The sequence below is a fragment of the Coregonus clupeaformis genome, chromosome 2 (genome assembly GCF_020615455.1).
Source record: "Coregonus clupeaformis isolate EN_2021a chromosome 2, ASM2061545v1, whole genome shotgun sequence".
Classification (NCBI taxonomy): domain Eukaryota; kingdom Metazoa; phylum Chordata; class Actinopteri; order Salmoniformes; family Salmonidae; genus Coregonus; species Coregonus clupeaformis.
Window position 1 is genome coordinate 9156883 of NC_059193.1, and position 27454 is coordinate 9184336.

Here is a 27454-nt window from a genome sequence, read left to right on the forward strand (position 1 = left end):
TCCAGTCATCCGATCCAGTAGAGGGCACCATCTCATCTACAAGGTCATGTGTTCGTAATTTTCTGACTAGTCTCGCGAGAACGTTCGAATATTTGTTTTGCGGGAAAGAAATTCAGCTGATTCGCAAAAAAACATCACAAGCAGCTGGCGCGCAAACTTATCGTTTGCTACTTTTGCGTATTCATTTACTATGTTTTGAGTGTTCTTTTGCAAATTGTATGTATACAAATAGCTAATAGCTTACATTTTCATCTTGGAACGATCAATCATCATGAGGTAAACAAATAGCCATCAAGCTACAAGAAAAAAACAATGACGTTAACGACAATGCTGTCGCCTATCAAATTCACATGTTTCACAGGTCTGCTCTCCTCCACACAGTAAGAAGAGCCAAATGGCGAAGATGCTCAAAGTTGTGCAACACGAGCTTGTTGGGGTTTGTTTGTCCATTTGCACATTTCTCACTAAGTTATATGTTCAATGTCATCGACATAGCTAGCTAACTAACGTTACCTAGCTATATTATATCCCCTGTAGGGAACTACTGTAACCAAAGTTGCCCCTTTGCAATGTTTTCACATCAGATGGGTCCATCAAAAGATGCACAGAAATCTAAAGCAACGGACAGTCCTATTTTCCCAAATGTTTCTACCATTGAGAAAGCCAGTTTCCTCGACGAGTGCGATACTTATGGTGAGTTGAAAACAAACCTAAATCGTTTGAGTATGAAAAATCATTAATGTCAAGAAGTTCTACAACAAATGTCTTAATTGACCGCCCAGGTAACCCACTGCACAGCACTGCCCTTGAGGATGATTTCAGCCCAAACTTGGCTCAAAACAAAGAGGAAGCGGCAAAAGAGGGGGCAGCTAAGGGAAGATGGGGCCCATCCAAAAAGGTTAATAGTGCGACCCCAAAAAGACCCACACCGGCTGGGAGAGGTCAGACCAAACGGAGAGCTAGCAAAGTGGTCCAGCCAAAGGGTTCTCCCCAACAGAAAAAGGTCAAACCAAAAGCCAGGTAAAACCTACTTGTCACAGTGTGGGATATTACAAGCCTGTTTTGCTCTCATCCCTTTATGAAGTGATGGAGAGGGGAAATAAGAAAATATCCACTAACAATGGAACACCAAAGTTCTAGTTGTAAACTTATTATATTCCTTTTCCTACATTTATAATGGTCAGGCCCCAAAAAGAGATTGCAGAAGGGATAGGTGAAGAGGATTTAACAGAAGCTCAGAGAGGGTCTTCTGCCCCACAGAAAAAGGCACCTGCGCCCCAGAAAAAGGCACTGGTCAGAAAGGAACAGGACACAGAAGCAGATGACTCGGTATGACATTTATCCCATCTTTCAGTAACATAAGAGGGGCACTGTTGCTAAGAGCATTGTTACATTAAGTTGCCTGTGATGAGCGTAATGTCCTCCAATCACTGCTTCCTAACAGAGGTCATCGGGCGAGGAGGAGGAGGAAATTGAGGTGTCTGCTCCGGGCTCCAGTCCTCGACCTGTTCATAGGAAACGTAGAACCTCCCTGTCTTCAGAGGATCTGACGAATGAGGACATTAGTTGGGTAAGAACAGCCACTGCTCTTCCCAGTGAGTGACTAAATGTGAGATGTTTCAGTCACCTTTTCCTTTAAAGAACTGTAACATGTATTCCTTCCTTGTCATCTGTGATACATTTGCAACTTTTTGTTTGGATATGTTGCCTTTTTCCTGACCACATCAGCCCTTCAGATTGCTAAGGAAAAGGGGAAACTCAACCAGTTCTCTCGCCACAGAATCCAAGTCAGAAGAAGGCCAGACTAGATGATGTTGGAAAGCAAAGGAAGTCCTCAGTTGAGAGGAGGAGTTTGCAGGGATCGAGGAGTTCGCAGGGTCCGAGGAGGAGTTTGCAGGGGTCGTGGAGGAAGTCATCCTCAGGTAACAGAGCTAGATGTCTATTCAGCACCACATCCTCCCAGACAGACAGATGAGTCTCTCTCTCAAGACCACCTGAGTGAAATACCGCACTGCATGAATGAATTGATTTGTGTAAAATATACACCACAGAAATGAATCCATGTATTTTATTTTCAGGAAGTGCCAGCCCTTCTAAAAGAGATGAGCAGAGACGAAGGAATGTAAAAAATCCCACTGATCTTGATGTGGTGTTGGACTCATTTTTGGAATTCGTGTCAGAGTATATGTGAGTTCCCATCATCACTTTAGCATAGATAGACGCATCTTTAAAGTAATCATTATCTGAAGTAATTATGAGATTGCAAAATGTTTAAAAATGTTCTCCCTGTTTTATTCAGGGATGCAGTGGATTCTAATGCAGTATTGCTGGCTATAGATGCTCTCTCAAGCTCTTTTGAAGATCAACTCACAGAGAAGGTAACTCATTGTGGGTGACCCATTGTCAAACTTTGCAAAACCAATAGTGGAAAAACATTTTATTATTATAGTGTTTTGCATCTTCAGGATGCCCAGCCCACATTGGCTTATAAGACATTATTTGCTGTAGAAAAATACAATAATTGTGTGTGTATGTGTGTATATATATATATATATACACCTACTCATTCAAGGGTTTTTCTTTATTTTAACTATTTTCTACATTGTAGAATAATAGTGAAGACATCAAAACTATGAAATAACACATGGAATCATGTAGTAACCAAAAAAGTGTTAAACAAATCAAAATATATTTTATATTTGAGATTCTTCAAAGTAGCCGCCCTTTGCCTTGATGACCGCTTTACACACTCTTGGCATTCTGTCAACCAGCTTCACCTGGAATGCTTTTCCAACAGTCTTGAAGGAGTTCCCACATATGCTGAGCACTTGTTGGCTGCTTTTCCTTCACTCTGCGGTCCAACTCATCCTTAACCATCTCAATTGGGTTGAGGTCGGGGGATTGTGGAGGCCAGGTCATCTGATGCAGCACTCCATCACTCTCCTTATTGGTCAAATAGCCCTTACACAGCCTGGAGGTGTGTTGGGTCATTGTCCTGTTGAAAAACAAATGATTGTCCCACTAAGCCCAAACCAGATGGGATGGTGTATCGCTGCAGAATGCTGTGGTAGCCATGCAGGTTAAGTGTGCCTTGAATTCTAAATAAATCACAGACGGTGTCACCAGCAAAGCACAATCACACCTCCTCCTCCATGCTTCACGGTGGGAACTACACATGCAGAGATCATCCGTTCACCTACTCTGCGTCTCACAAAGACACAGCGGTTGAACCAAAAATCTCAAATTTGGACTCCAGACCAAAGGACACATTTCCACCGGTCTAATGTCCATTGCTTGTGTTTCTTGGCCCAAGCAAGTCTCTTCTTCTTATTGGTGTCCTTTAGTAGTGGTTTCTTTGCAGCAATTTGACCATGAAGGCCTGATTCACGCAGTCTCTTCTGAACAGTTGATGTTGAGATGTGTCTGTTACTTGAACTCTGTGAAGCACTTATTTGGGCTGCAATTTGAGGCTGGTAACTCTAATGAACTTATCTTCTGCAGCAGAGGTAACTCTGGGTCTTCCATTCCTGTGGCAGTCCTCATGAGAGCCAGTTTCATCATAGCGCTTTATGTTTTTTTGCGACTGCACTTGAAGAAACTTTCAAAGTTCTTGATATTTTCCGTGTTGACTGACCTTCATGTCTTAAAGTAATGCCAAGTGTGCAAAGCTGTCATCAAGGCAAAGGGTGGCTACTTTAAAGAATCTCAAATATAAAATATATTTTGATTTAACACTTTTTTTGGTTTCTACATGATTGTCTTATTTCATAGTTTTGATGTCTTCACTATTATTCTACAATGTGTGTCCAAATGTTTCAAAAAGTGTTAAACAAATCAAAATATATGTTATATTTGAGATTCTTCAAATAGCCACCATTTGCCTTGATGACAGCTTTGCACACTATTGGCATTCTCTCAACCAGCTTCATGAGGTAGTCATCTGGAATGCATTTCAATTAACAGGTGTGCCTTTTTAAAAGTTCATTTGTGAAATGTCTTTCCTTAATGCGTTTGAGCCGATCAGTTGTGTTGTGACAAGTTGGGGGGGTAGGTATACAGAAGATAGCCCTATTTGGTAAAAGACCAAGTCCATATTATGGCAAGAACAGCTCAAATAAGCAAAGAGAAACGAAAACCATCAACCACTATGATGAAACTGTCTCTGTTCACACGGCAGTGAAAAACTATTGACAAAACAAAACAAAACCTTTCAAGTATATGTTGCAAATATTATAAACGCTTTCATAAACACATTTTCTTAATTTGTTATTTCCGTAGATAACTGCTTCAAAGGAGCTAAAATTCCTGAAAAGGGAAAACGCAAAGGTAAAAGCTTTTCTTTAGATATGAACACTACAAACACTAGATCTCTGGAAGCCTGTGGACATGAGTGTCTCTCAGAACTCTCTAGTCTCATGTTCTGTAGTTCTTCTTGGACAACAAGGATATTCACTGTGTCCCGTCATAATCATTTAATGAAGTCAGTCATCAGCCTATTGTTGTTTTCTCAGATGAACGCTGCCATTAACCGTAAGAGAGCCAGGCTGCTCGAGGCCAAAAATGAACTTATAAGGTATGAGGTTTTACTTGTAGATTGCTGTGTATGTTTACTGTAATATTATGTACAAATGGGGCTAAAGCAAGGTGAACTGCTGAGGTAATAGAATGTTTACTGTGATGTTTTATATCTATAGTATATGGCATGTTTCTCCTCAAACCCAACAACACTGCATCCAAAACAGAATACAGAATGTGAAACATCCCATTGTTCTCTGCCAGGAGTGAGGCCCAATTGAGGGCCCTGCAGAAGGACCAGGCTCGACTGGAGCAGAGGCTAACAGACATACGGAAGGGAACCACCTTCCTGAAAGATCTGGGTCACCTGCACAAGAGCTACCTAGACCATAGAAAAGCCCACCCTAACCAGGCGGAGGAGGTGAGGAGGAGGACGTCAACAACAAGCCTTGTTCACCTAGTTACAGCTCAGAATTTAACCTAATGCTGACATCCAGTCACTTACAACAATGTTTCTTATTTATGGCCAAAGACTGTTATGGATGAGTCTTCAGAGGGCATGAATCAAATCGAATGTTATGTCGCATGCGCCGAATACAACGGGTGTAGTCTTTACCTTGAAATGTTTGCTGACAAGCCCTTTTTTACAATGCAGAGTAAAAATACACAAGAATGGCGCTATAAACAGAATAGGCAGTGATAACCTATTATAGTGGCTTAAAGTGAGTTAAAGCACTGTTCTGTTGACATCTGTTGTTCCCGTTCCACAGTATGGCCCCTCCAGTCTACCAGCTCTTCTCCTGGAAGCCCGTGATGTGCTGGGGACTGAGGATCAGCTGAAGACTGTCAACGAGAGGCTGCAACAGGCTCTGGACAGAGTGGCTCACAACAAGTGAGCTCCAAGTTGCAAACTAAATGGTGTAAATTAATCACTAAGTTGTGACTATTTGTTGGATGCATTTGCTGTTTGTTTTGGTTGTTTCAGATTATTTTGTGCCCAATAGAAATGAATGGTAAATAATGTATTGTGTAATTTTGGAGTCACTTTTAATGTAAATCGGAATAGAATGTTTCTAAACATTACCGAAAATCCTGAATTAATTGTAAATAATGATGAGTGAGAAAGTTAGACGCACAAAGGTCATACCCCCAAGACATGCTAACCTCTCACAATTACAATAACAGGGGAGGTTAGCATTTGTTGGGGGGTGGTACGATATTTGTGAGTCTGACTTTCTCACTCAAATTTGTGGTCACAAGCTTGATGAAGTCCTTGCGTGCTATGAATATGTGACCAAATACGTAACTCATTAGTACTTTAATGCACATATAAGTGAATTTGACCCAACACTTTTTTTTGGGGGGGGGGGCTGTGTACAAAAAGTGCTGTAATTTCTAAACTGTTCACCCGATATGGATGAAAATACCCTCAAATTAAAGCTGACAGTCTGCACTGTATCATTTGAAGTCCAAAGTGCTGGAGTACAGAGCCAAAACAACCATAAATGTGTCACTATCCCAATACTTTTGGAGCTCACTACATGTATTTCTGATTTAGGAGTTTATGCCTTTCCTACCCACTTCTCAGTATTTGGTATCAACCTTATTTAGTCATGCAATGTGCTCTGCAGGTGTGGCTACCTTGCTTGCTCTGAATAAATGTCATTCAACCACTGAACACCTGCTCACTTGCTGGCCAGCAGATTTTCTCGGGGAGTTTTCATTCAATGGGGTTTTCAGTAAATGTATTTTAAACCATCCCTTTAAATACGATGCACCTTTTAATTAGAATTTTGTTGACAGACTCAATAGAATACATCGAGGGAACGGGTTCAGAATATAGGTACCAATAAAAGAAAGCCATCTATGCATATTCGTCTGTTTCAGCACCAACTGGTATATTCTAAAATGCTCTGATCTTGTAGACTATTAAGGCACATTTTAGGGTTAAGTATGAATCTTTTTTTTTTTTTTTACAGTGGTTTGATTAATCCTGAACGTTGTGATATTGGAAGGTGTAAAAAAGTGAGAATATGCTTTTTCCTCTCGCTTAAAGGTGGTTTAATTATTAGGGAATTAAGTCAAGATCAGAATATGGCGTATCTGTAGACCCCTCCGCCACACCATTTATTCGAGCTCCACCTCAAACGAATAGTGGGTGAATAACATGCTATTCTCATGCTTAAATTCAAGGTTAGAGAAGGGAAAGCGGGAGAAAAAATTGGGAATTACGTTCCATTTACGCGCGCTTAACTCGGGTCGGAATCTGGGCAAGGACGTTTACAGCAAAGTCACTCAGTAGGCTTCTTTGGAAATTCTGTCCCTGGTCAAGGTGTGTACTTTAGGCCCGCCCACGCGGGTCGTCACTAGTTACCACAGGCACAAGGTCATAAACCCCGCCTATTTCTACAATTTATCTTCTTAAAATCTGATTTCAACCTTAACCACACTGCTAACCTTAAGCCTAACCTTCAATTAATTCCAAAAAGCACATTTTTGTTTTCATGAATTTTTACACGATAAAGCCAATTTTTGACTTTGTGGCTATGGTAACTAGTGGGGAAACCTGCCCACACACTAAACTACGGCATTCGATTGGCTGCGTTTGCCAAATGATGCGGTAGCTAGCTTTTTTATTTGACACTTCTCCATCTCATGAACAAGTAGCAGGCAAGTTGAGAAGTCTCCACCCTTACCTGTGTATTTCAACGCCTTAACTTAAAGTAAGTTTGTTTTACCCCTAACATTGATAACGTATGTATTGGCATTTATCAATCAATTTAGCTAACTAACTACTGTTAACTACATTTCTAACAAGAATAGGACACGTTTCGCTTTCAAATTGGTAGCTGACGTTGATAAGAGTAACGTTAACTAGCAAGCGCTTTATCTAGTGTTAGATAACATTCACTAATGTTAAAACGAATAGCTACATTCACTAACTGTTAGCCCGTGTGGACTCAACTTTGGAAGTATAATAAACTACTTTATTTTTCTCTTTCAGTACAACTATAGGCGTTGTAAGAGTGATTGCCCAACTGAGACTGACACCATGTCTGATTTGGTGGATGCCAAATGGATAGCTGCACAAGGGTAAGGCATTGCATTTCTCCTGTCAACCCTATCAGCTTCACAAGGAATAGAGAATAGCAGGCGACAAAATAAAATTCAGGCCTGTTGAATGTAGGCTTACTCTATCATTGTTCATTTATAACCCCAATTGGACGGCATGAGCTGGGCCATTTATAACCCCATTGGGACGGCATGAGCTGGGCCATTTATAACCCCAATGGGACGGCATGAGCTGGGCCATTTATAACCCCAATGGGACGGCATGAGCTGGGCCATTTATAACCCCAATGGGACAGCATGAACTGGGCCATTTATAACCCCATTGGGACAGCATGAACTGGGCCATTTATAACCCCATTGGGAGGGGATGAGCTGGGCCAGTGAGCCTCTTTTTACGTAGTTCTATCAGCTCTCATATTCCGCGAAAGTATATTTTAATGCGTTCACTTACCCATTAATAGTGTGGGACAAATGATTCTCTCAGCTGCATGAACATGCAATGGGACGTCTGATCATAAGCCAAAAACACGTTGGCCGTGTTCCTCTGCTCAGACGTTGCTGACGCATACCAGATCTTACAACGCTAGGATAGGTATTTTACCTATCAGCTAACCACATCATATGCTATAGCAATCTGGTGCCCGACGGCACAGTCGGTGACATGACATGGCATGCAACCATTGGTTGATGCATGCATCGTCTGAGCAGGGGAACACAAGCGTCATTGTGCGTTTAAGCATGTCATCTGTACAGTCTAGTGGGAATGGTTTCGACTTGAGGTTCACTACATTCTCCTTCTTGTCTAAATGATGCTATGCCATTTGGCTTGAAAACGTACCTCAATCCAGGTATGGAAGGTGTTGCTGTACTCCTCGATTACGCGGCTGGCATAACGGGATAATTAGAAGATTGAAATACTGCATTTTTCATTAAACTGCCCTTTTTGTCAGCATGCTAGATTATCTCATTCTAAAGCAGCCCATTGGATTGCACAATACAGTTACTCACCCCAATGCTAGGCGTTGCCTTTTCATTGAATCCAATGTGCTGCTTTATTCAACAACAAAAAACTGGCAGTATTTCAGTCTTTGACTGGGATAATGGAATAATTAGGAGTACAGCGACACTGTCCATCCCTGGATTAAGGTACGTTTTCAAGCCATATACCTCATTCATCACTGCGGTGCGAACATATTGGCATAGCATCGTTTCAACTAGGCTACCTGTGGAACCAGTTTAACGTTGAAAATTGCACGTTGAAATGTTACTAAATGTTGAAAGGAACTTCTTTCTTTGTTCCAGGCCAGGGAGTCCCTCTGTGCCAAGGTTTACTACAGAGAATCATCAAGGAGAAGCTAGGCTTCCAGCTGACATCTACACATATAACATGAACTACCCCAGCCTTGGACAATGTGTCATCATCAACAACAAGAACTTTGACAGGGGAACGGGTAGGCCTAAGTGTGAATGATGTATTTTAGGAGTTTTTTTCTTTTCAGGTTATGACGGTATGTCAGATTTTGTTATCTGACACTTCGTTGGTCATTTCCCTTTAAAGGAATGAGTTTTCGCAAGGGAACAGACGTGGACGCAAGATATGCAATGACGGTGTTCTCACGTTTGGGATACAAAGTGAAAGTTGCCAATGACCAGACGGTGCAGCAGATCCAACGGCTGCTTTACAGTGGTAAGTTCACCAGTCTGGATGTGAGTGTCTGAGTTAGATTTTCTTCCTTTCTCTAAGATTTTTTGAGAAGAAGTTCTTCTGATCATCTACAAATACATTGCAATAATCATGGTAGTAATGATGTGACATCTGGCTAACATTGATAAACTGAAGGAAATCTCTCTTAATAAAATTTTTGATAGACTTCAAGAGCAAGTTTAAACTACATGTGTGTGTATGACATTTTCAGTGTCTCAAGACGACCACAGCCAGTCTGCCTCCTTTGTGTGTGTGATGCTGAGCCACGGAGACGAGGGGGTGTTCTATGGCACAGACGGAAATGTGGAGCTGAAGAAGCTCACCGGACTCTTCAGGGGCGACCATTGCAAAACGCTGGTGGGCAAGCCCAAACTCTTCTTCATCCAGGTACTGTAAGGTTTTAGCTGCCTGCTCTAAATGTCCCTTACACAGCTCAATGATACTCTAGGTATGTTTGTTGAACCAACTATAAAGACTGAGGATACAGCATAACTTCTTGACTTATGTTGTGTACTAAAGTGAACATGTATTCTGCATGACTGATATTCAGTGGTAGTCTTAAGAGAGTAGCCTCTCTTCCCCTGACCCTTGACCCCTAATCCTTCCTGTGGACCTGGTGAGTAGGCGTGCCGTGGCTCTGACCTGGACTGTGGTATAGAGACGGACAGCGTTGCTGGTGAGTCTCCAGAGAGGATTCCAGTGGAGGCAGACTTTCTCTATGCTTACTCTACAGCTCCAGGTAATAAACCCTGTTTATTAATAAACTTTGTTTTTTTACCGCCCATCTTACGTAACATATTTAAAGCTAGAATCCTTAGTTGTTAAATTTTTTAAAAAACGTATACATTAGTTATATATACCCGTTGATTCTTGACGAATATAACTTATAAATACCTCATGAGCTTATTTTAACTGTCGTACCCCATCAGTACCCAATATATAAGCTTGTTATACTCCAATGTTTGTAAACAAACTAAATGTAAACCAACACTGTATAGCCTCAACACGGTTAAAACTATCATTTTGATATCATGGATGGTCAATCCTTGCATACATAGTTCTCACTTTGAATTTGAGTGGTTAGATTTCTCCAGGCCCATCCCTCAGCTTTTCACCAAAACTCAGGCAGTCTCCCCTTTTTGTTTCAATTAAAGATTCCATCTTTAAGTGCTTTACGTAATTTATTCATGCATACTACATACGTTACCTTTGCATGGTACAGTGTCGGCACCCATTGTTACGTAGTACTTACAACTGATATGTCTGAACTTTTACACAAACGGCAAACGGGTATCAGCGGGCATCATAGTAGACTACAGGCCTGCTACAATAACAAAGTAGGATTGTATGGTAATTGCACTGCACCTATGTACAAAAACGATCATGTACCACTTTAGAGGTTTTAGCAATGTTCATCATTGCTATAGTGTTTGACTCTGATTGGTTGTGAACTCCATAGGCTACTACTCCTGGAGGAACACCGACACGGGCTCCTGGTTCATTCAGGCCCTCTGTGAGATGTTACATCAGTACGGCAAACAGCTGGACATTATGCAGATCATGACACGTGTCAACCACAAGGTGGCACATGACTTCGAGGCTTCCTCCAACATGCCTGGTTTCAATGCCAAAAAGCAGATCCCTTGCATTGTGTCTATGTTGACCAAAGATCTCTACTTTCCACATTGATTGTATATCCTGTGGGACCATTTAAAATATTTGCACAATGTCTACTGGGGTTCTAAAGACCATTAAATAATACAGAGGGATGTTGTGAACCAAATACCACCGTGGATAATCACTCATTCAAATACTTGTATTCTGGTTGGGGAAAGTCTAAAAGCGAAAAGGTATGATGAGATGTTTTACCCTGGAGGTCTAAAGGGCATTATGTTGGACCACAGAGAATGCATTTTTTATGGGGAAAGGCTGGCATTAAGTAATGACTATGCAATAGGAGTACTTGCTATTGATTTGTTGTTCATGTATTTGGGATGGAACTAGGAATTAAAATGTTCTGAATTATAGGGTATAAAGGTAAACACATTTTCAGATAACATGGAATGAAACAGTCACTCAGGCTTTAAAAGTATTGAAAAGATGTGCAATGTCTCAATTTATATAAATAATCTCTCCTGTGAGATGTTTTTTTCCCATTTGCACATTATACATTTAAAATGGGTTACTACATGAGATAGAAATATGAATAAAGTAGCTTTTATCCTTGGTAAATTGTTATCCAAATGTTTTTTCCAAGAAACAAAACATTTATGTAAATGGGATTTAAGAAATAAAGAATAATAGAAAAATAAAATGTGTTTCCTGGTGCAAGAATTTCTCGCAACCTATTGTGAAATAACTAACGGGAAAATCCGTTCTTCTTAAAATCTTAAGGCTAATGTGATGTAAAATGGTTGCCAAACATTTCATTTCCACAGAAAATACTGTAATTTCATTGTGATCTGTAAAGGTAAAATGATACAGTATTCCATATGAAAATCGAACATACCATGGTTATTCAAAAGTTGAAAACTGTCTTTATCCAATACATGATGGGCAATAGAATGGGTGGAACTTGCAGAGTGTTTGGCCTCAGATAAGATGTCTATGCCTGCAGAGACAAGCAGGGCCAAGGTGCTTGTATTTCCTGTGTTAGGGGCCAGGGCAACCCCGCCTCTGCTTTGGCTTTCTGACAATACTGACCAGAAACGGAGGTTTTATTTTCATTAAGTTCAAATAACAAAGACAGTATATTAATCATGGGCAAAAATTACATTGTTTTCTGATATTGTATGTAGGGTTTACAGTACACTACAGTTGTCTGTCCACATTGTCAGAAATCAACCATGCAAAAAGCAATGAAGCAAGTTTGGAAACATACTACACAGAGCAACTAGTTTCGTTTCAAGCAGAAAAGGCAAGCTGGAATCCAACCAGTTGGGGTTTGAGGAAGTGAAAATGAAATTGAGCTGTCCGTTGCAGAGGCGTAGACCAATGAGCAGACGTCCGTGCTCTCCAGAACCCCGTGCAACGCCATCTATGCTCAAGGGACTTGAGACAAACAAATCGGGAGGGGATTTCCACTCCAAGCACTTCCTTTACTTGTTTTGCTTTCGATCTAGACACTGAAATAGGCTAAGTTAACTTTTCGCTTTGGTATACAGAAACACAAACTACACGATAATATTGTGCGACTGACAAGAGGACTGTCGATTAATCAATCTGAATAGAATACTTTATCGCAGGTAACGTTTCCGCATGTTATTTTTGCTGAAGTTATGTATCCATAGAATCACGAAGCGACATTGTAAACCCTAATCGAAAGTAATAGAATGTTGATCCAATAGGCAACCGACATGGAATGAAGTTTATTTTCACTTTTGGGTTGATATGTCAGGCAGCTTTCTGGTGAACTTGAATTGGCACAGCTGTCAGTTTTGACTACAGCGTGACTCCGCGAGATCGAGCGAAATGTTTCTTTGTGGCGCATTGCGCACCAAAATGTCTACAGGCAATTGTTACAGTATAACCATTTACAGGTAGTTGTCTGTTTAGATTGTGTATGTTATCAGGCTCCGAAAGAAATGGGCAGGATAATGGAATTGGAACAGGTTTAGTAAATTGCATGAATACTAGGCTACAACTGCAGGGTTTACAAAATGATAACTTAATTATTTTACTGCCTCATTTTTTAAAAAGCAAATTAGAATATGTGTGATAAACCCATGATGCATAGATTTGAAAGTAACATTCTCATATCCTGTTACTGAATATTGGTTTAGGAGTTTGTTGACTTTTGTTGAAGTGGACTTTGATCACTGTGATTACTCTACCTCTACCTGTAGCCAATAATTCTCATCTCTAGGATACCCGATGGAGTTTGGTGGCGACGCGATTAGTTTTGGCGGAGTGTTTACCTCCGACTACATCGAGTCGGTATCTGTCGATACAAAAAAATGTCAATTATTTCATGCGTACCTATGTTTGTCCTGTGTAACTGCGTTCTTTTCTTTGGGTGCTGCAATCCGTCGTTTTTAAATTCAAAATAGCTTTTTACGCGACCTCCGCCAAGAGAGACATTGTTTGTTAAAGCAGAAGGAGCAGTTCCGCACGGCGCAATTTGACAGGGGTCGCATAGAATGACGTTTTTATCAAAACCTACGGATTGCAGCACCCAAAGAAAAGAACGCGGTCACACAGGACACACAGGTACAAGGTACGCATGAAAGAATGGACAATTTTACTAGTATCGACTGATACCTACTCGATGTAGTCGGAAGTAGGCTACACTGCTAAAACTCAGCGCCTCGCTGTTCAACTCCATCGGGTAACGTGGATTTGAGAATTCTTGGCTAACGCTACATGCAGCAATAACTAAGGAACTTGCATGGTCATCACAAGCTTATGTGCACCTTTAACCATTAACCACCTTTAACCATTAACACCTTATTACACATCAACAAGCTTGACGTGTGCTAAAACATAACTGCGCCTATTCGTGTTTTGTTGTAGCCCATATGTAAAATATGTGTTGTGGCACTGGGGTTCTGCTCTGTAGTTAGAGAATGAGATCAGATGTTGCTGATAGGCTCAGGGAGTGATGTCATCCCCCTAATGGGCCTCTTGGCCACAGAGGTTTTCTGACCTATTGCTGTCTACAGGAAGCAAAGGGAAGGGGTAATTCATTAAATTCACTGTTTATCTCCTCCTTGCTCTGTGTCTGCAGGCAACCATGCCCGTGGAGAGGATGCGAATGCGGCCATGGCTGGTGGAACAGATCAACTCTTCCCTAATCCCTGGCCTGATATGGATTAATAGAGTGAGTGAAATGTGTATTTATTGAGACATTCCGTTTTCTTTAGTATGGAACCTCACCACATTCTAAGTTTATTCTGTACCAGGTTTTCAATCTTTGCTGAAGCAATTTGCTACCAAACCCACCAACATAACCCCTCCGTCACACAAACAGGCTTACACTCATATCTAAACAGTGCACTATATTCTGTCAAACCTCCGTGTTTTTAAGTTGTGTGTGTTTTTGTTTTCTTGTTATATTTGATAAATCCTTACTGACAAGTACTGTATGTAGAAACAGGAAACACACACATGAATGTGCTGATGATGTGTTAGCCAAGTCATAAAGTATGTCTGAATCATTGTTGTGATAAACCTGCAGGAGAAGAGGATCTTCCAGATTCCATGGATGCATGCTGCAAGGCATGGCTGGGATTTGGAGAAAGATGCCCCTTTATTCATGAACTGGGCCATTCATACGGGTACGGTAATGAACATTTTGAAATGATAAGAAATGGCCAACAATACACAGTTCTACATGACCAATGCCACTGTTGTGTTATGACTCAAGTTTATGCAGCAGTATGGCCTTCCCATAACAAGTGATTTTGTCTAATCAGGAAAATACCAACTAGGGATCGACAAACCAGACCCGAAAACATGGAAGGCCAATTTCCGCTGTGCTATGAACTCTCTGCCTGATATTGAGGAGGTGAAAGACAAGAGCATCAAGAAGGGGACCAACGCTTTCAGAGTATACAAGATGCTGTCTGCTTCAGAGCGCCAGACCAAGAAAGGCAAGTGGTTCTCTGAGTCTCTGGCAGCGTGTAGACAGGCAGCCAAATTCTGATCTTTTTTTTCACTCATTGGTATTTTGACCAATCAGATCAGCTCTGAAAAATATCTGATGTGAAAAGATCTGATGCGATTGGTCAAAAGACCAATTAGTGGAAAAAAAGATCAGAATTGGGCTGCCTGTATAAACGCAGTCTCTGGCTCAGAGAGAACAGTGATTGAATTCAAATCACATTTTATTTGTCACGTGCTTTAGTAAACAACAGGTGTAGACTAACAGTGAAATGCTTGGTAAACAACAGGTGTAGACTAACAGTGAAATGCTTACTGACAACAATGTAGAGTTAAAGATTAAGATAAATATAAATAGTGACACAAGGAATAAATACTGTGAATAACAATAACAAGTAAAACTAACATTGCTATATACAGGAAGTACCAGGTAATAACATGGCTATATACAGGAAGTACCAGGTAGTAACATGGCTATATACAGGAAGTACCAGGTAATAACATGGCTATATACAGGAAGTACCAGGTAATAACATGTCTATATACAGGAAGTACCAGGTAAAAACATGGCTATATACAGGAAGTACCAGGTAAAAACATGGCTATATACAGGAAGTACCAGGTAGTAACATGGCTATATACAGGAAGTACCAGGTAGTAACATGGCTATATACAGGGAGTGCCAGGTAGTAACATGGCTATATACAGGGGGTGCCTGGTAATAACATGGCTATATACAGGGAGTACCAGGTAATAACATGGCTATATACAGGAAATACCTGGTAGTAACATGGCTATATACAGGAAATACCAGGTAGTAACTTGGCTATATACAGGAAATACCAGGTAGTAACTTGGCTATATACAGGAAATACCAGGTAGTAACATGGCTATATACAGGAAATACCAGGTAGTAACATGGCTATATACAGGGAGTACCAGGTAGTAACATGGCTATATACAGGGAGTACCAGGTAGTAACATGGCTATATACAGGGAGTACCAGATAGTAACATGGCTATATACAGGGAGTACCAGGTAGTAACATGGCTATATACAGGGAGTACCAGGTAGTAACATGGCTATATACAGGGAGTACCAGGTAGTAACATGGCTATATACAGGGAGTACCAGGTAGTAACATGGCTATATACAGGGAGTACCAGGTAGTAACATGGCTATATACAGGGAGTACCAGGTAGTAACATGGCTATATACAGGAGTACCAGGTAGTAACATGGCTATATACAGGGAGTACCAGGTAGTAACATGGCTATATACAGGGAGTACCAGGTAGTAACATGGCTATATACAGGGAGTACCAGGTAGTAACATGGCTATATACAGGGAGTACCAGTCGATGTGCAGGGGTACAAGGTAATTGAGGTAGATATGTACATATAGGTAGGGGTAAAGTGACTAGGCAACAGGATAGATAATAAACAGTAGCAGCAGCATATGTGGTGACTGTGAAAGTGTGTGGCAGTGTGTGTGTGGGTAGAATCCAGTGTTTGTGTGTGGTTAGAATCCAGTGTGTGTGCATAGATTCAGTGCAGTGAATTATAAATGGCAGACCGAAGGATATATCAGCTTTCAGAGGGTCACACTTATGACTGTACTAAGGCATTATGATGTGGCCAGTTTTGCATTCAACTTCAATTCATTTGTTATATGTATATGTTAAAACGGGGTAATAACATGTAGAAAATTGATGCACGTTTGACACACTGAAATAGATTGTGTACCTATTAACAATGGACTGTCGGTGTGTTTTCTAGGAAAGAAGAGGACTGAGAAAGGGGGAAAGAACAAGGTAATAACCATCGTCAAAATGTTGTGTTGACACAGAACACCTCTATACATAACTCTAGAATCCATTTCACATTCAAACTATTATTTTAAATAAATAAATAATTTGTATGTAAAATGGTATGAGCATGGATAACAGACCTCCAATGAGGATGGAGAGGGATGCCCACACCCCTCTGCCTCTGTCACCCCAGCAGCAGGTGGAGCCCGGGTCCCCAGCCATGGAGAGCATGAATGGGTCTGTTGGAGACCATCGTGGGCCGGTGGTGAAGGTGGAGGTGAAGGAGGAGGTGAAAGAAGAGTACTTTACAGACTGCACAGGTAATACCTGGCATTAGTGTATTTTGTGTGTCCCCAATTGCACACTAATCCCTATATAGTGCACTGTTTTTGATCAATTTCTATAGGGCTCTGGTCAAAAGTAGTGCCCTTTACAAGGAACACGATGCCATTTGTGACCACCCTGTGTCTACTACACACCTCAATCAATGTAGTTAATTATACTCTTACTAATGTCTTATATTCATACATCTGTGTTTGGTTGTGTGTTTGTATTTATTATGGATCCCCATTAGTTCTGCCAAGGTAGCAGCTACTCTTCCTGAGGTTTATTATGGATCCCCATTAGTTCTGCCAAGGCAGCAGCTACTCTTCCTGAGGTTTATTATGGATCCCCATTAGTTCTGCCAAGGTAGCAGCTACTCTTCCTGAGGTTTATTATGGATCCCCATTAGTTCTGCCAAGGCAGCAGCTACTCTTCCTGGGGTTTATTATGGATCCCCATTAGTTCTGCCAAGGCAGCAGCTACTCTTCCTGGGGTTTATTATGGATCCCCATTAGTTCTGCCAAGGCAGCAGCTACTCTTCCTGGGGTTTATTATGGATCCCCATTAGTTCTGCCAAGGCAGCAGCTACTCTTCCTGGGGTTTAGTATGGATCCCCATTAGTTCCTGCCAAGGCAGCAGCTACTCTTCCTGGGGTTTATTATGGATCCCCATTAGTTCTGCCAAGGCAGCAGCTACTCTTCCTGGGGTTTAGTATGGATCCCCATTAGTTCCTGCCAAGGCAGCAGCTACTCTTCCTGGGGTTTAGTATGGAGCCCCATTAGTTCCTGCCAAGGCAGCAGCTACTCTTCCTGGGGTTTATTATGGATCCCCATTAGTTCCTGCCAAGGCAGCAGCTACTCTTCCTGGGGTTTAGTATGGATCCCCATTAGTTCCTGCCAAGGCAGCAGCTACTCTTCCTGGGGTTTAGTATGGATCCCCATTAGTTCCTGCCAAGGCAGCAGCTACTCTTCCTGGGGTTTAGTATGGAACCCCATTAGTTCCTGCCAAGGCAGCAGCTACTCTTCCTGGGGTTTAGTATGGATCCCCATTAGTTCCTGCCAAGGCAGCAGCTACTCTTCCTGGGGTTTAGTATGGAGCCCCATTAGTTCCTGCCAAGGCAGCAGCTACTCTTCCTGGGGTTTAGTATGGATCCCCATTAGTTCCTGCCAAGGCAGCAGCTACTCTTCCTAGGGTTTAGTATGGATCCCCATTAGTTCCTGCCAAGGCAGCAGCTACTCTTCCTGGGGTTTAGTATGGAACCCCATTAGTTCCTGCCAAGGCAGCAGCTACTCTTCCTGGGGTTTAGTATTTTATTTATTTATTTGTATTTTATTTCACCTTTATTTAACCAGGTAAGCCAGTTGAGAACAAGTTCTCATTTACAACTGCGACCTGGCCAAGATGAAGCAAAGCAGTGCGATAAACAACAACACAGAGTTACATATGGGGTAAAAAAACAAAGTAAAAAAAATACAACAGAAAATATATATACAGTGTGTGCAAATGTAGCAAGTTATGGAGGTAAGGCAATAAATAGGCTATAGTGCAAAATAATTACAATTAGAATTAACACTGGAATGCTAGATGTGCAAGAGATGATGTGCAAATAGAAATACTGGGGTGCAAAAGAGCAAAATAAATAACAATATAGGGATGAGGTAGTTGGGTGGGCTAATTTCAGATGGGCTGTGTACAGGTGCAGTGATCGGTAAGCTGCTCTGACAACTGATGCTTAAAGATAGTGAGGGAGATAAGTGTCTCCAGCTTCAGAGATTTTTGCAATTCGTTCCAGTCATTGGCAGCAGAGAACTGGAAGGAATGGCGGCCAAAGGAGGTGTTGGCTTTGGGGATGACCAGTGAGATATACCTGCTGGAGCGCAGACTACGGGTGGGTGCTGCTATGGTGACCAATGAGCTAAGATAAGGCGGGGATTTGCCTAGCAGTGATTTATAGATGGCCTGGTTTAGTATGGATCCCCATTAGTTCTGCCAAGGCCGCAGCTACTCTTCCTGGGTTCCAAACGCATTAAGACACTTACATTACATATAAAACACTACATCATATAACATTATTACACCACTACATGTCTACAATACAAAATGTATAATACCATCATACAACAATATTACTATGTACGTGTGTGTAGAGTGCTTGGTGCGTATGCGTGTGTCTTTCCCCTGGAGGACCGTTTAATAACCAGGGATCATCCTCTCTCCCTCAGAATATCTTAATCAGAGCAGTCACAGTCCTGGGTACGACCAGCTGATCGTCGACGACCTGCCTTGTGTCTGCCAGACCATCGAGGTGACCACGGAGAACGAGGAGCAGTCAGTCAGCTCCAGCCACCCGTACCCACTCCAGATCTCCCCTGTGTCCTCGTATGGAGGTCAGTTCACCCCCCCTAAACACTCCCATCTCAACCCATGCCCTAGCACAACAGACAGGGGTGCTTGCCCCTGAATTTGGAATCTCAATTTGCATATAGAATTGTGCCGCCAACTCCTCCACCCACGGTGAGGACACTGGCAGCTACAATCTTTACTGCAGAAGACCTGCAAGTCACATCAGTACCCATCATAGGTTTTAATAGAGTGGTAGAATCCTTATCAGTTACATCAAAATTAAGCTAGAGTTGAATGAGGTTTGAATGAGTAGATTGACTACAATCAAATAAGACTGATAGGTGATTAATTTAATTGGTGATTGGAGGTATTAATTACTACCATTCTATGCCCGTGGCTTCAAAGGAACAGTATCAGCTCCATTTCAAAATGCAAGGTCAAATGGAGACCTTTGAACCTTTATTTGAGCCAGGTAGTATAGAACTGTGTTGTATTGCTTAATGTATATTAGGGTTTATGGCTTTGCTGTTGCAAGCTCAAGGCCAGTGTTTGTCATCATAAACATGGCTACATCTCCACTGTCATTCAACCTGCTCCTGTTATTACTGTAGAGTAAGTTAATGTGTTGCTTGGGAGTGGCATTGACACAAAGAGTTTGAGCTTGGATTTTTTGGGGTACAGTGTTTGTTTCAGTTGATCAGCCTGGTGTGTAAAGTGACATACAGTACTGTACACAGTACAACTACTAGTCCTGCATGTTTAGTATTTGGTGAAGCATCAAATGATCAGTGATTGTGTAGAGGCTCTCTAGAGTGTATCACTGATGGTAGCAGATAATCCTCACTTCATCATCCTTCTCTAACCTGTTAGTCTGGAAATGCCTGACTAATGTTCTTCCTGTTCTGCATAACAGAGAGTGATCCCGACAGTGGGCACAGTGAAGAGGACTCCAAGGAGGTAAGGCCTGAGCTCTGTCTACATCTATTAAACCGGTCTGTGTACACACTAAAGGACTCTGAACAGTAGAATACATCTCTGTATCAGAAGCAAAGCACATCATTTAAAACTGGTTGTCCTGGTAACCATTGTTAGTTTAGTAATCACTCAAGACAGACAGATGTTTTTGTAAGATTGGAAAGGTACACAGAAGCCTGTGGGCTAGAGCTGGCCGATATTGATAAAAATCCATATCATGATAAATGTAGTTATAACGATAAATTGAACGATAAGTTCATAACATGAATGTGCACCAGTTAAGTTTTTATATTACCCTTAAAACTACTGCTACTACTTTGAATGTTGTAGCTATCAATTGTCCCATCAACAATCACCCATATTAGCAAACGTATTTAATGTCAAACTTAACATTTCTCTAGTAGGGCCCTATAGGTTATTTATCTTAATGAAAGATATCAGCAAAATGTCCACGATAAGTGGTCGGTTTGGTTGGTGTCGATCATTTTCAGTTTATCGTCCCAGCTATACTGTGAGCCTTTATGGAGTGCTTGCAACACAGAGTGATAGCTTTGTTTTATGGTGCCATTGTAGCTGGCCTGTTCTCTAAGGCAAGGGAAGGGCACTTCACTAGCAGCATTCGCTTATTCCAATAGGGCTGAGCGGCATGGCTGGGCCTGCCTGCGAACACAGACACATACAGACTGCTGAAACATTAACCCTGCCCGATCTGATGAACAAGCCTTAACTTGAAGCCCACAATTTTTTGTCATTACATTAGCCAGTTCTACTGCTTTATAGTTGAGTACTGTAACATGGTAAAACTGTCGCTGTAGCTCTACCTCTAGCTTGTATTGTCATTTCCTGTTCTAGAGTGCTCTGATGTAAAGAAAGACAAACATAAGGCAGCTCTCTGGTGAACACCGGATTCACTTGATTCACCTGGCTAATGATTAGACCTCATTTCATATCTTGAATTGTCCTCAAAACAAGCCCAACCACAACTCAAACACATACAGTGCCTTTAGAAAGTATTCGTACCGCTTGACCTATTCCACATTTTGTTGTTAGCCTGAATTAAAAATGGATTAAATATATAGTTTTCCCTCACCCATCTACACACAGTACCCCATAATGACAAAGTGAAAATATGTTTTTAGAAATTCTAGCAATGTATTTTAGGAAAATGAAATACAGGAATATGTCATTTACATAAGTATTCACACCCCTGAGTCAATACTTTTGTAGAAGCACCTTTGGCAGCAATTACAGCTGTGAGTCTTTCAGGGTAAGTCTCTAGAGCTTTCCATACCTGGATTGTGCAATATTTGCCCTTTTTTTTTTTTTTTTTATTCTTCAAGCTCTGTCAAATTGGTTGTTGATAATTGCTAGACCACCATTTTCAGGTCTTGCCATATATTTTCAAGCAGATTTAAGTAAAAACTGTGGCTCGGCCACTCAGGAACATCCTTGGTAAGCAACTCCAGTGTAGATTTGGCCTTTTGTTTTAGATTATTGTCCTGCTGAAAGGTGAATCAATCACCCAGTGTCTGGTGGAAAGCAGACTGAACCAGGTTTTCCTCTAGGATTTTGCCTGTGCTTAGCTCCATTCCGTTAATTTTTTATCCTGAAAAACTCCCCAGTCCTTAATGATTACAAGCATACCCATAACATGATGCAGCCACCACTATGCTTGAAAATATGGAGAGTAGTACTCAGTAATGTGCTGTGTTGTACAAAAAGTTAATTGCTTTGCCATATTATTTGCAGTGTTACTTTAGTGCCTTGTTGCAAACAGGATGCATGTTTTAGAATATTTTATTCTGTACAGGCTTCCTCCTTTTCACTCTGTCAATTAGATTAGTATTGTGGAGTAACTACAATGTTGTTGATCCATCCTCAGTTTCCTCCTATCACATCCATTAAACTCTGTAACTGTTTTAAAGTCACCATTGACCTCATGGTGAAATCCCTGAGCGGTTTCCTTCCTGTCCAGCAACTGAGTTAGGAAGGACACCTGTATCTTTGTGACTGGGTGTATTTATATTTTACATTTACATTTTTGGTCATTTAGCAGACGCTCTTATCCAGAGCGACTTACAGTTAGTGAATACATTATTTATTTTTTATACTGGCCCCCCGTGGGAATTGAACCCACAACCCTGGCGTTGCAAACACCATGCTCTATCAACTGAGCTACATCCCTGCCGGCCATTCCCTCCCCTACCCTGGACGACGCTGGGCCAATTGTGCGCCGCCCATGAGTCTCCCGGTCGCGGCCGGCTGCGACAGAGCCTGGATTTATATGCCATCCAAAGTGTAATTAATAACTTCACCATGCTCAAAATGATATTCAATGTCTACCAATAGGTGCCCTTCTTTGCGAGGCATTGGAAAACCTCCCTGGTCTTTGTGTTTGAAATTCACTGTTCGACAGGGGGACCTTAAATATAATTGTATGTGTGGGGTACAGAGATGAGGTAGTCATTTAAAAAATCATGTTGAACTCTATTGCGCACTGAAGGAGTCCATGCAACTTATTATGTGACTTGTTAAGCAAATCTTTACTCCTGAAGTTAGTTATTTAGGCTTGCCATAAAGGGGTTGAATACTTATTGACTCAAGACATTTCAGCTTTTAATTGTTAAATTGTTAAACTTTCTAAAAACATAATTCCACTTTGATATTATGGGGTATTGTGTATAGGCCAGTGACACAAAAAAATCTCTATTTAATCCATTTTAAATTTGGGCTGAAAAAGTCAAGGTGTGTGGGTAATTTCTGAAGGCACTGTACATACCGTTACAAAACAAGGCCAATCACATATCAAGCACATACAGTACCAGTCAAAAGTTTGGACACTCCTACTCATTCCAGGGTTTTTCTTTATTTTTACTATTTTCTACATTGTGGAATAATAGTGAAGAGATCAAAACTATGAAATAACACATGGAATCATGTAGTAACCAAGGTAGGGGTGGTATACAGAAGATAGCCCTATTTGGAAAAAGACCAAGTCCATATTATGGCAAGAACAGCTCAAATAAGCAAAGAGAAACGACAGTCCATCATTACTTTAAGACATGAAGGTCAGTCAATCTGGATCATTTCCAGATTGCAGTTGCAAAAACCATCAAGCGCTATGATGAAACTGGATCTCATGAGGACTGCCACAGGAATGGAAGACCCAGAGTTACCTCTGCTGCAGAGGATACGTTCATTAGAGTTAACTGCACCTCAGATTGCAGCCCAAATAAATTCTTCACAGAGTTCAAGTAACAGACAAATCTCAACATCAACTGTTCAGAGGAGACTGCGTGAATCAGTCCTTCATGGTCAAATTGCTACAAAGAAACCACTACTAAAGGACACCAATAATAAGAAGAGACTTGCTTGGGCCAAGAAACACGAGCGATGGACATTAGACCGGTGGAAATCTGTCCTTTGGTCTGATGAGTTCAAATTTGAGATTTTTGGTTCCAACCGCCGTGTTTTTGTGAGACGCAGAGTAGGTGAACGGATGATCTCCGCATGTGTGGTTCCCATCGTGAAGCATGGAGGAGGAGGTGTTATGATGTGGGGGTGCTTTGCTGGTGAATTCAAGGCACACTTAACCAGCATGGCTACCACAGCATTCTGCAGCGATACACCATCCCATCTGGTTTGCGATTAGCGAGACTATCATTTGTTTTTCAACAGAACAATGACCCAAAACACACCTCCAGGCTGTGTAAGGGCTATTTGACCAAGGAGAGTGATGGAGTGCTACATCAGATGACCTGGCCTCCACAATCACCCGACCTCAACCCAATTGAGATGGTTTGGGATGAGTTGGACGCAGAGTGAAGGAAAAGCAGCCAACAAGTGCTCAGCATATGTGGGAACTCCTTCAAGACTGTTGGAAAAGCATTCCTCATGAAGCTGGTTGAGAGAATGCCAAGAGTGTGCAAAGCTGTCATCAAGGCAAAGGGTGGCTACTTTGAAGAATCTAAAATATATTTGGATTTGTTTAACACTTATTTTGGTTACTACATGATTTCATATGTGTTATTTCATAGTTTTGATGTCTTCACTATTCTACAATGTAGAAAATAGTAAAAATAAAAACCCTTGAATGAGCAGGTGTGTCCAAACTTTTGACTGGTACTGTACATACTGTTACAAAACAAGGTCAATCACAAATCAAGCACATGCATACCGTTACAGAATTCAACAGAATGCATTCTTTATTTCTTAACTGTTGCCTTTTGTGTTGTTTGAATACATATTGACATATCCACTGGAGAAACAGAGAACTAGTATAACACCAGGCTGTTTTCTGTGCCCAATAAAGCCCTGGCGGTCAGCTACTTTCAAAATGTGGACATTACTTTTGAGGTGGCCTCAAGATGGCTATTGTGGCACTTGTAGAATCTCTTGCAGACATTTGAGCTGGAAGAGGAAATGTGATGCTGCACACGCACATGTGTGTCCGTGGGTGGGTGAAGAGGGGGGAGATGAGGTTCCTTAGTATAGATTAATCATGCAGAGCTCAACAGCAGGAGGAGCAGTTGAAATTGACAAGCATGTTAGAAAGTATTAAGAACAAGTTTGACAGTGCTCATAAACTTGACAATATATGTGCATGTAAATGTGTTCAAGTTAATAGATTTTAATTGGTAAATATGCCACGTTTTGCAAGACTTGCTATGTCATTGAAATTCCCTCTTCTAATGCTGTCAATGATTTATGAAGATTCCGCAAACAGACCAAAATACATGTTGAGAAATATGCTAGTAGCCAACTCTATATTCATGTATATCCTGAAATGAGTGTTTGAATGGTTATGGCATTGGCTGAATTAAACCCACCTTCTCTGTGACTTGCAGCATCTCCGTGGTGGGCTGTGGGAATCAAGTTTCACTTCCTCTGTGCTGAGAGTGCCCTCGTGCTCACTACCCAGCATGGCCACCTTCGTCACTGGTGGAAAGGTAACCAACTTCAAAGTGACCAGCACCAGGGACCCAACGCCCCTCATCAGCTACAGCAACAGCCCCTGGACCAGGGACATTCCAACAGCCCAGCACCCTCCCTCAGAGCAGGCTTCCTCCAGCCAGGCCTCTGCTGCAGAGACCCGAGCCAGCGTTATCATGAAGACCTCAGACGTCTCCTCTGTCAAGACCTGCTGAAGCCCTGGCAGTGCAGTGACTCGAGACCAGATACAGGCCAGTCAGTGGCAGGCTAGGTGTGGAAAAGCATTGATCACTGCTGTGCTTGTTGTTCGACCAGAGTGCCTACTCATGGGAATGGCTGGGACTATGTCTATGGGACATACTATACAGTATAGGGGCTCTGTGAGCTGTAGAATATGGATCGATGCCCAAACTGAACCTGCCAAGATCTCAGGGCCGTTTTAGATGGGATGGGAGGGAGGGAATTAATCTACAAACTGTGAAACTGTTGGGCATCTCTCCCACTCTCCGCCCGCTGTTAATAATGTACATACTGATATGTCTGCGGAATGGCATACCGCTTCTGCACCTTATGGAAAACACTGATAGAGATGTGTGTGGCCACCCCGGCTGTGTGTCTACTCTGACAGCAAGGCTAAAGCCTGGGAAAGGCCTTAAGAGGCCTTGCTGATCTATGTCTAACTTTCCAACCTTGTCTTTGACCTTCAAGGGGATGCTATCGATTGACTAAAAGGATGAAGTGAATAAATGCACTTGGTAATTTATCTTGATGCCTTTTAAGCACGCTTATATATATTTTTTTATGTAAAGGGACATTTTAATCTAAGGTGGACAATTATTTGATTTGTATATTTTTTCCTCAATGAAAGATTTCAGATTTTTTGTTAGATTCTTTTTTTATTATTGTTATTTACATGACACATGATGAAGAAAAAAAAGAAAAAAACTTTTGTATCAACAAGACCGCATTTGTGACATCTAATGTGTGTGAAATTGTAGAGGTTTGTTGCTTATGTGTGCCTATATGTAATGGTGTGTTTTAAATTCGTTGCTAAATCCATTTACACACGTTTGAGTGTGTCACACATTCATGGGCAACTCTTAATCCTGTGGATCAACATGCGAATCTTAATAAAAATATTGTTTTGTAATCCTGTGGTACAAGTGTAGACGGTTTTTCAAGTTTCAATACAGTGACACATATTACCAGAGGTCAGCAATGCCTGTTTTATGACCATGTGTGAAATGTTTATGCAGTTGTTTGGTTCAGCTGTTGGATTCAAGAAATTTGTTTCACTGTTCTTTTCCTGCTGTCCTTTCTCATCTCGGGAAGTGAGATCTTTGCAAAGAAAATGGTGCCAACAGTGAGTGTTTTGCCCCTGTATGTTGACTCCTATATTACTTGTTTCAACAGGCCTGAATGCAGTGATATTCCAGCTATTGCATAATGGCTCTGAAAAGCCTACAAATTCTAGTGATTGTGAACTGAAAATTCAGTATATTCTTTTCTTTTCGGTTTCCTCTTAACAATCCTCCTTTCATATTTTATTGGGGGAAAAGAGGGTAGTTGTTGAGCTCCGGCCTTCAGCAGCACATCATAATCTCTAAGGGGCCTGTTTTGGCTCATGTTCTGGCTGCCTTTTGGTTTCGGTTGCTGTTCTTAGCCTCTTAACTTCCTGTTTGCGCCTGAACACACAGCCAATTGGTGCCCTGGTTGCTGTGACAACCACACCAGATAGGCCATTAATCAATCCCAGAGTAAACAGTTTCAACCTCTCCACAGGATATTCCAGACAGAGCACATTATAACAGCTTGCAAATGCCAAGCATTATGAAACTAATGTCCTTGATGTAATTGCACACGCATAGATGCGTTAAAGTACTAGACCATCGGACATCCGCAGATTTTAAAATGCATTGTCCAGCCGAAGGACTACATGCACTTTTGTTTGAATGAAAAGCGGTATATAAAATACAACTATTGTTGTTACTATTATTATTAAATTGTTTCATTCATGTCCTTGGTTTGGTTGAATAGTCTCTGTGCAAATGTATATTGTCAAGTTAATGACAATACTGTAGTTACAGTGCCTTCAGATATTTAAACCCATTGACTTATTCCACAGTTTGTTGTGTTACAGCCTGAATTCAAAATGGATTAAATAAATATATTTTTCT

General features: G+C 41.3%; 3 protein-coding genes across 9 annotated transcripts; all 3 read left to right on the top strand.

The window, feature by feature from the left end:
* Positions 1-91: 91 nt before the first annotated feature.
* cenpu (centromere protein U) lies at positions 92-5444 on the top strand. Of its 2 annotated transcripts, none has more exons than XM_041903835.2 (13): positions 92-276; positions 362-436; positions 585-693; positions 783-1020; positions 1185-1329; positions 1445-1570; positions 1781-1922; positions 2079-2187; positions 2300-2378; positions 4279-4326; positions 4512-4573; positions 4780-4936; positions 5286-5444. In XM_041903835.2, the coding sequence occupies exons 2-13, from the start codon at positions 395-397 to the stop codon at positions 5409-5411; spliced, it is 1383 nt and encodes a 460-aa protein (XP_041759769.2). In that variant the 5' UTR covers positions 92-276; positions 362-394; the 3' UTR covers positions 5412-5444. The 2 variants fall into 2 exon arrangements, with proteins under 2 accessions (XP_041759769.2, XP_041759762.2); XM_041903828.2 differs by having other exon boundaries at positions 382-436.
* Positions 5445-7146: 1702 nt separating this feature from the next.
* casp3b (caspase 3, apoptosis-related cysteine peptidase b) lies at positions 7147-11615 on the top strand. Of its 2 annotated transcripts, XM_041903855.2 has the most exons (7): positions 7147-7238; positions 7520-7608; positions 8890-9038; positions 9146-9274; positions 9504-9679; positions 9917-10031; positions 10752-11615. In XM_041903855.2, the coding sequence occupies exons 2-7, from the start codon at positions 7568-7570 to the stop codon at positions 10979-10981; spliced, it is 840 nt and encodes a 279-aa protein (XP_041759789.2). In that variant the 5' UTR covers positions 7147-7238; positions 7520-7567; the 3' UTR covers positions 10982-11615. The 2 variants fall into 2 exon arrangements, with proteins under 2 accessions (XP_041759789.2, XP_041759781.2); XM_041903847.2 differs by lacking the exons at positions 7147-7238; positions 7520-7608 and adding an exon at positions 8402-8733.
* Positions 11616-12017: 402 nt separating this feature from the next.
* Positions 12018-26427, top strand: irf2 (interferon regulatory factor 2). 5 transcript variants are annotated; one of them, XM_041903878.2, is made up of 9 exons: positions 12018-12537; positions 14019-14111; positions 14469-14568; positions 14707-14883; positions 16672-16706; positions 16897-17023; positions 19250-19414; positions 20284-20327; positions 25193-26427. In XM_041903878.2, the coding sequence occupies exons 2-9, from the start codon at positions 14025-14027 to the stop codon at positions 25490-25492; spliced, it is 1035 nt and encodes a 344-aa protein (XP_041759812.1). In that variant the 5' UTR covers positions 12018-12537; positions 14019-14024; the 3' UTR covers positions 25493-26427. The 5 variants fall into 5 exon arrangements, with proteins under 5 accessions (XP_041759812.1, XP_041759828.1, XP_041759821.1 ...); XM_041903894.2 differs by lacking the exon at positions 12018-12537 and adding an exon at positions 13013-13508; XM_041903887.2 differs by lacking the exon at positions 12018-12537 and adding an exon at positions 13540-13619.
* The last annotated feature ends 1027 nt before the right edge of the window (positions 26428-27454 follow it).

Bases quoted from the DNA above. Each gene is read 5' to 3' on its own strand.
- cenpu (XM_041903828.2), top strand. The intron at 1,923-2,078 runs GTAACAGAGCTA...TTTTATTTTCAG, and splicing joins GTGGAGGAAGTCATCCTCAG to GAAGTGCCAGCCCTTCTAAA. The intron at 2,379-4,278 runs GTAACTCATTGT...TTATTTCCGTAG, and splicing joins AAGATCAACTCACAGAGAAG to ATAACTGCTTCAAAGGAGCT.
- casp3b (XM_041903847.2), top strand. From the start codon at position 8,600: ATGCTAGGCGTTGCCTTTTCATTGAATCCAATGTGCTGCTTTATTCAA. The intron at 9,039-9,145 runs GTAGGCCTAAGT...TTCCCTTTAAAG, and splicing joins GAACTTTGACAGGGGAACGG to GAATGAGTTTTCGCAAGGGA. The intron at 9,275-9,503 runs GTAAGTTCACCA...TGACATTTTCAG, and splicing joins CCAACGGCTGCTTTACAGTG to TGTCTCAAGACGACCACAGC.
- irf2 (XM_041903863.2), top strand. The intron at 14,884-16,671 runs GCAAGTGGTTCT...TGTGTTTTCTAG, and splicing joins AGAGCGCCAGACCAAGAAAG to GAAAGAAGAGGACTGAGAAA. The intron at 17,024-19,249 runs GTAATACCTGGC...TCTCTCCCTCAG, and splicing joins GTACTTTACAGACTGCACAG to AATATCTTAATCAGAGCAGT.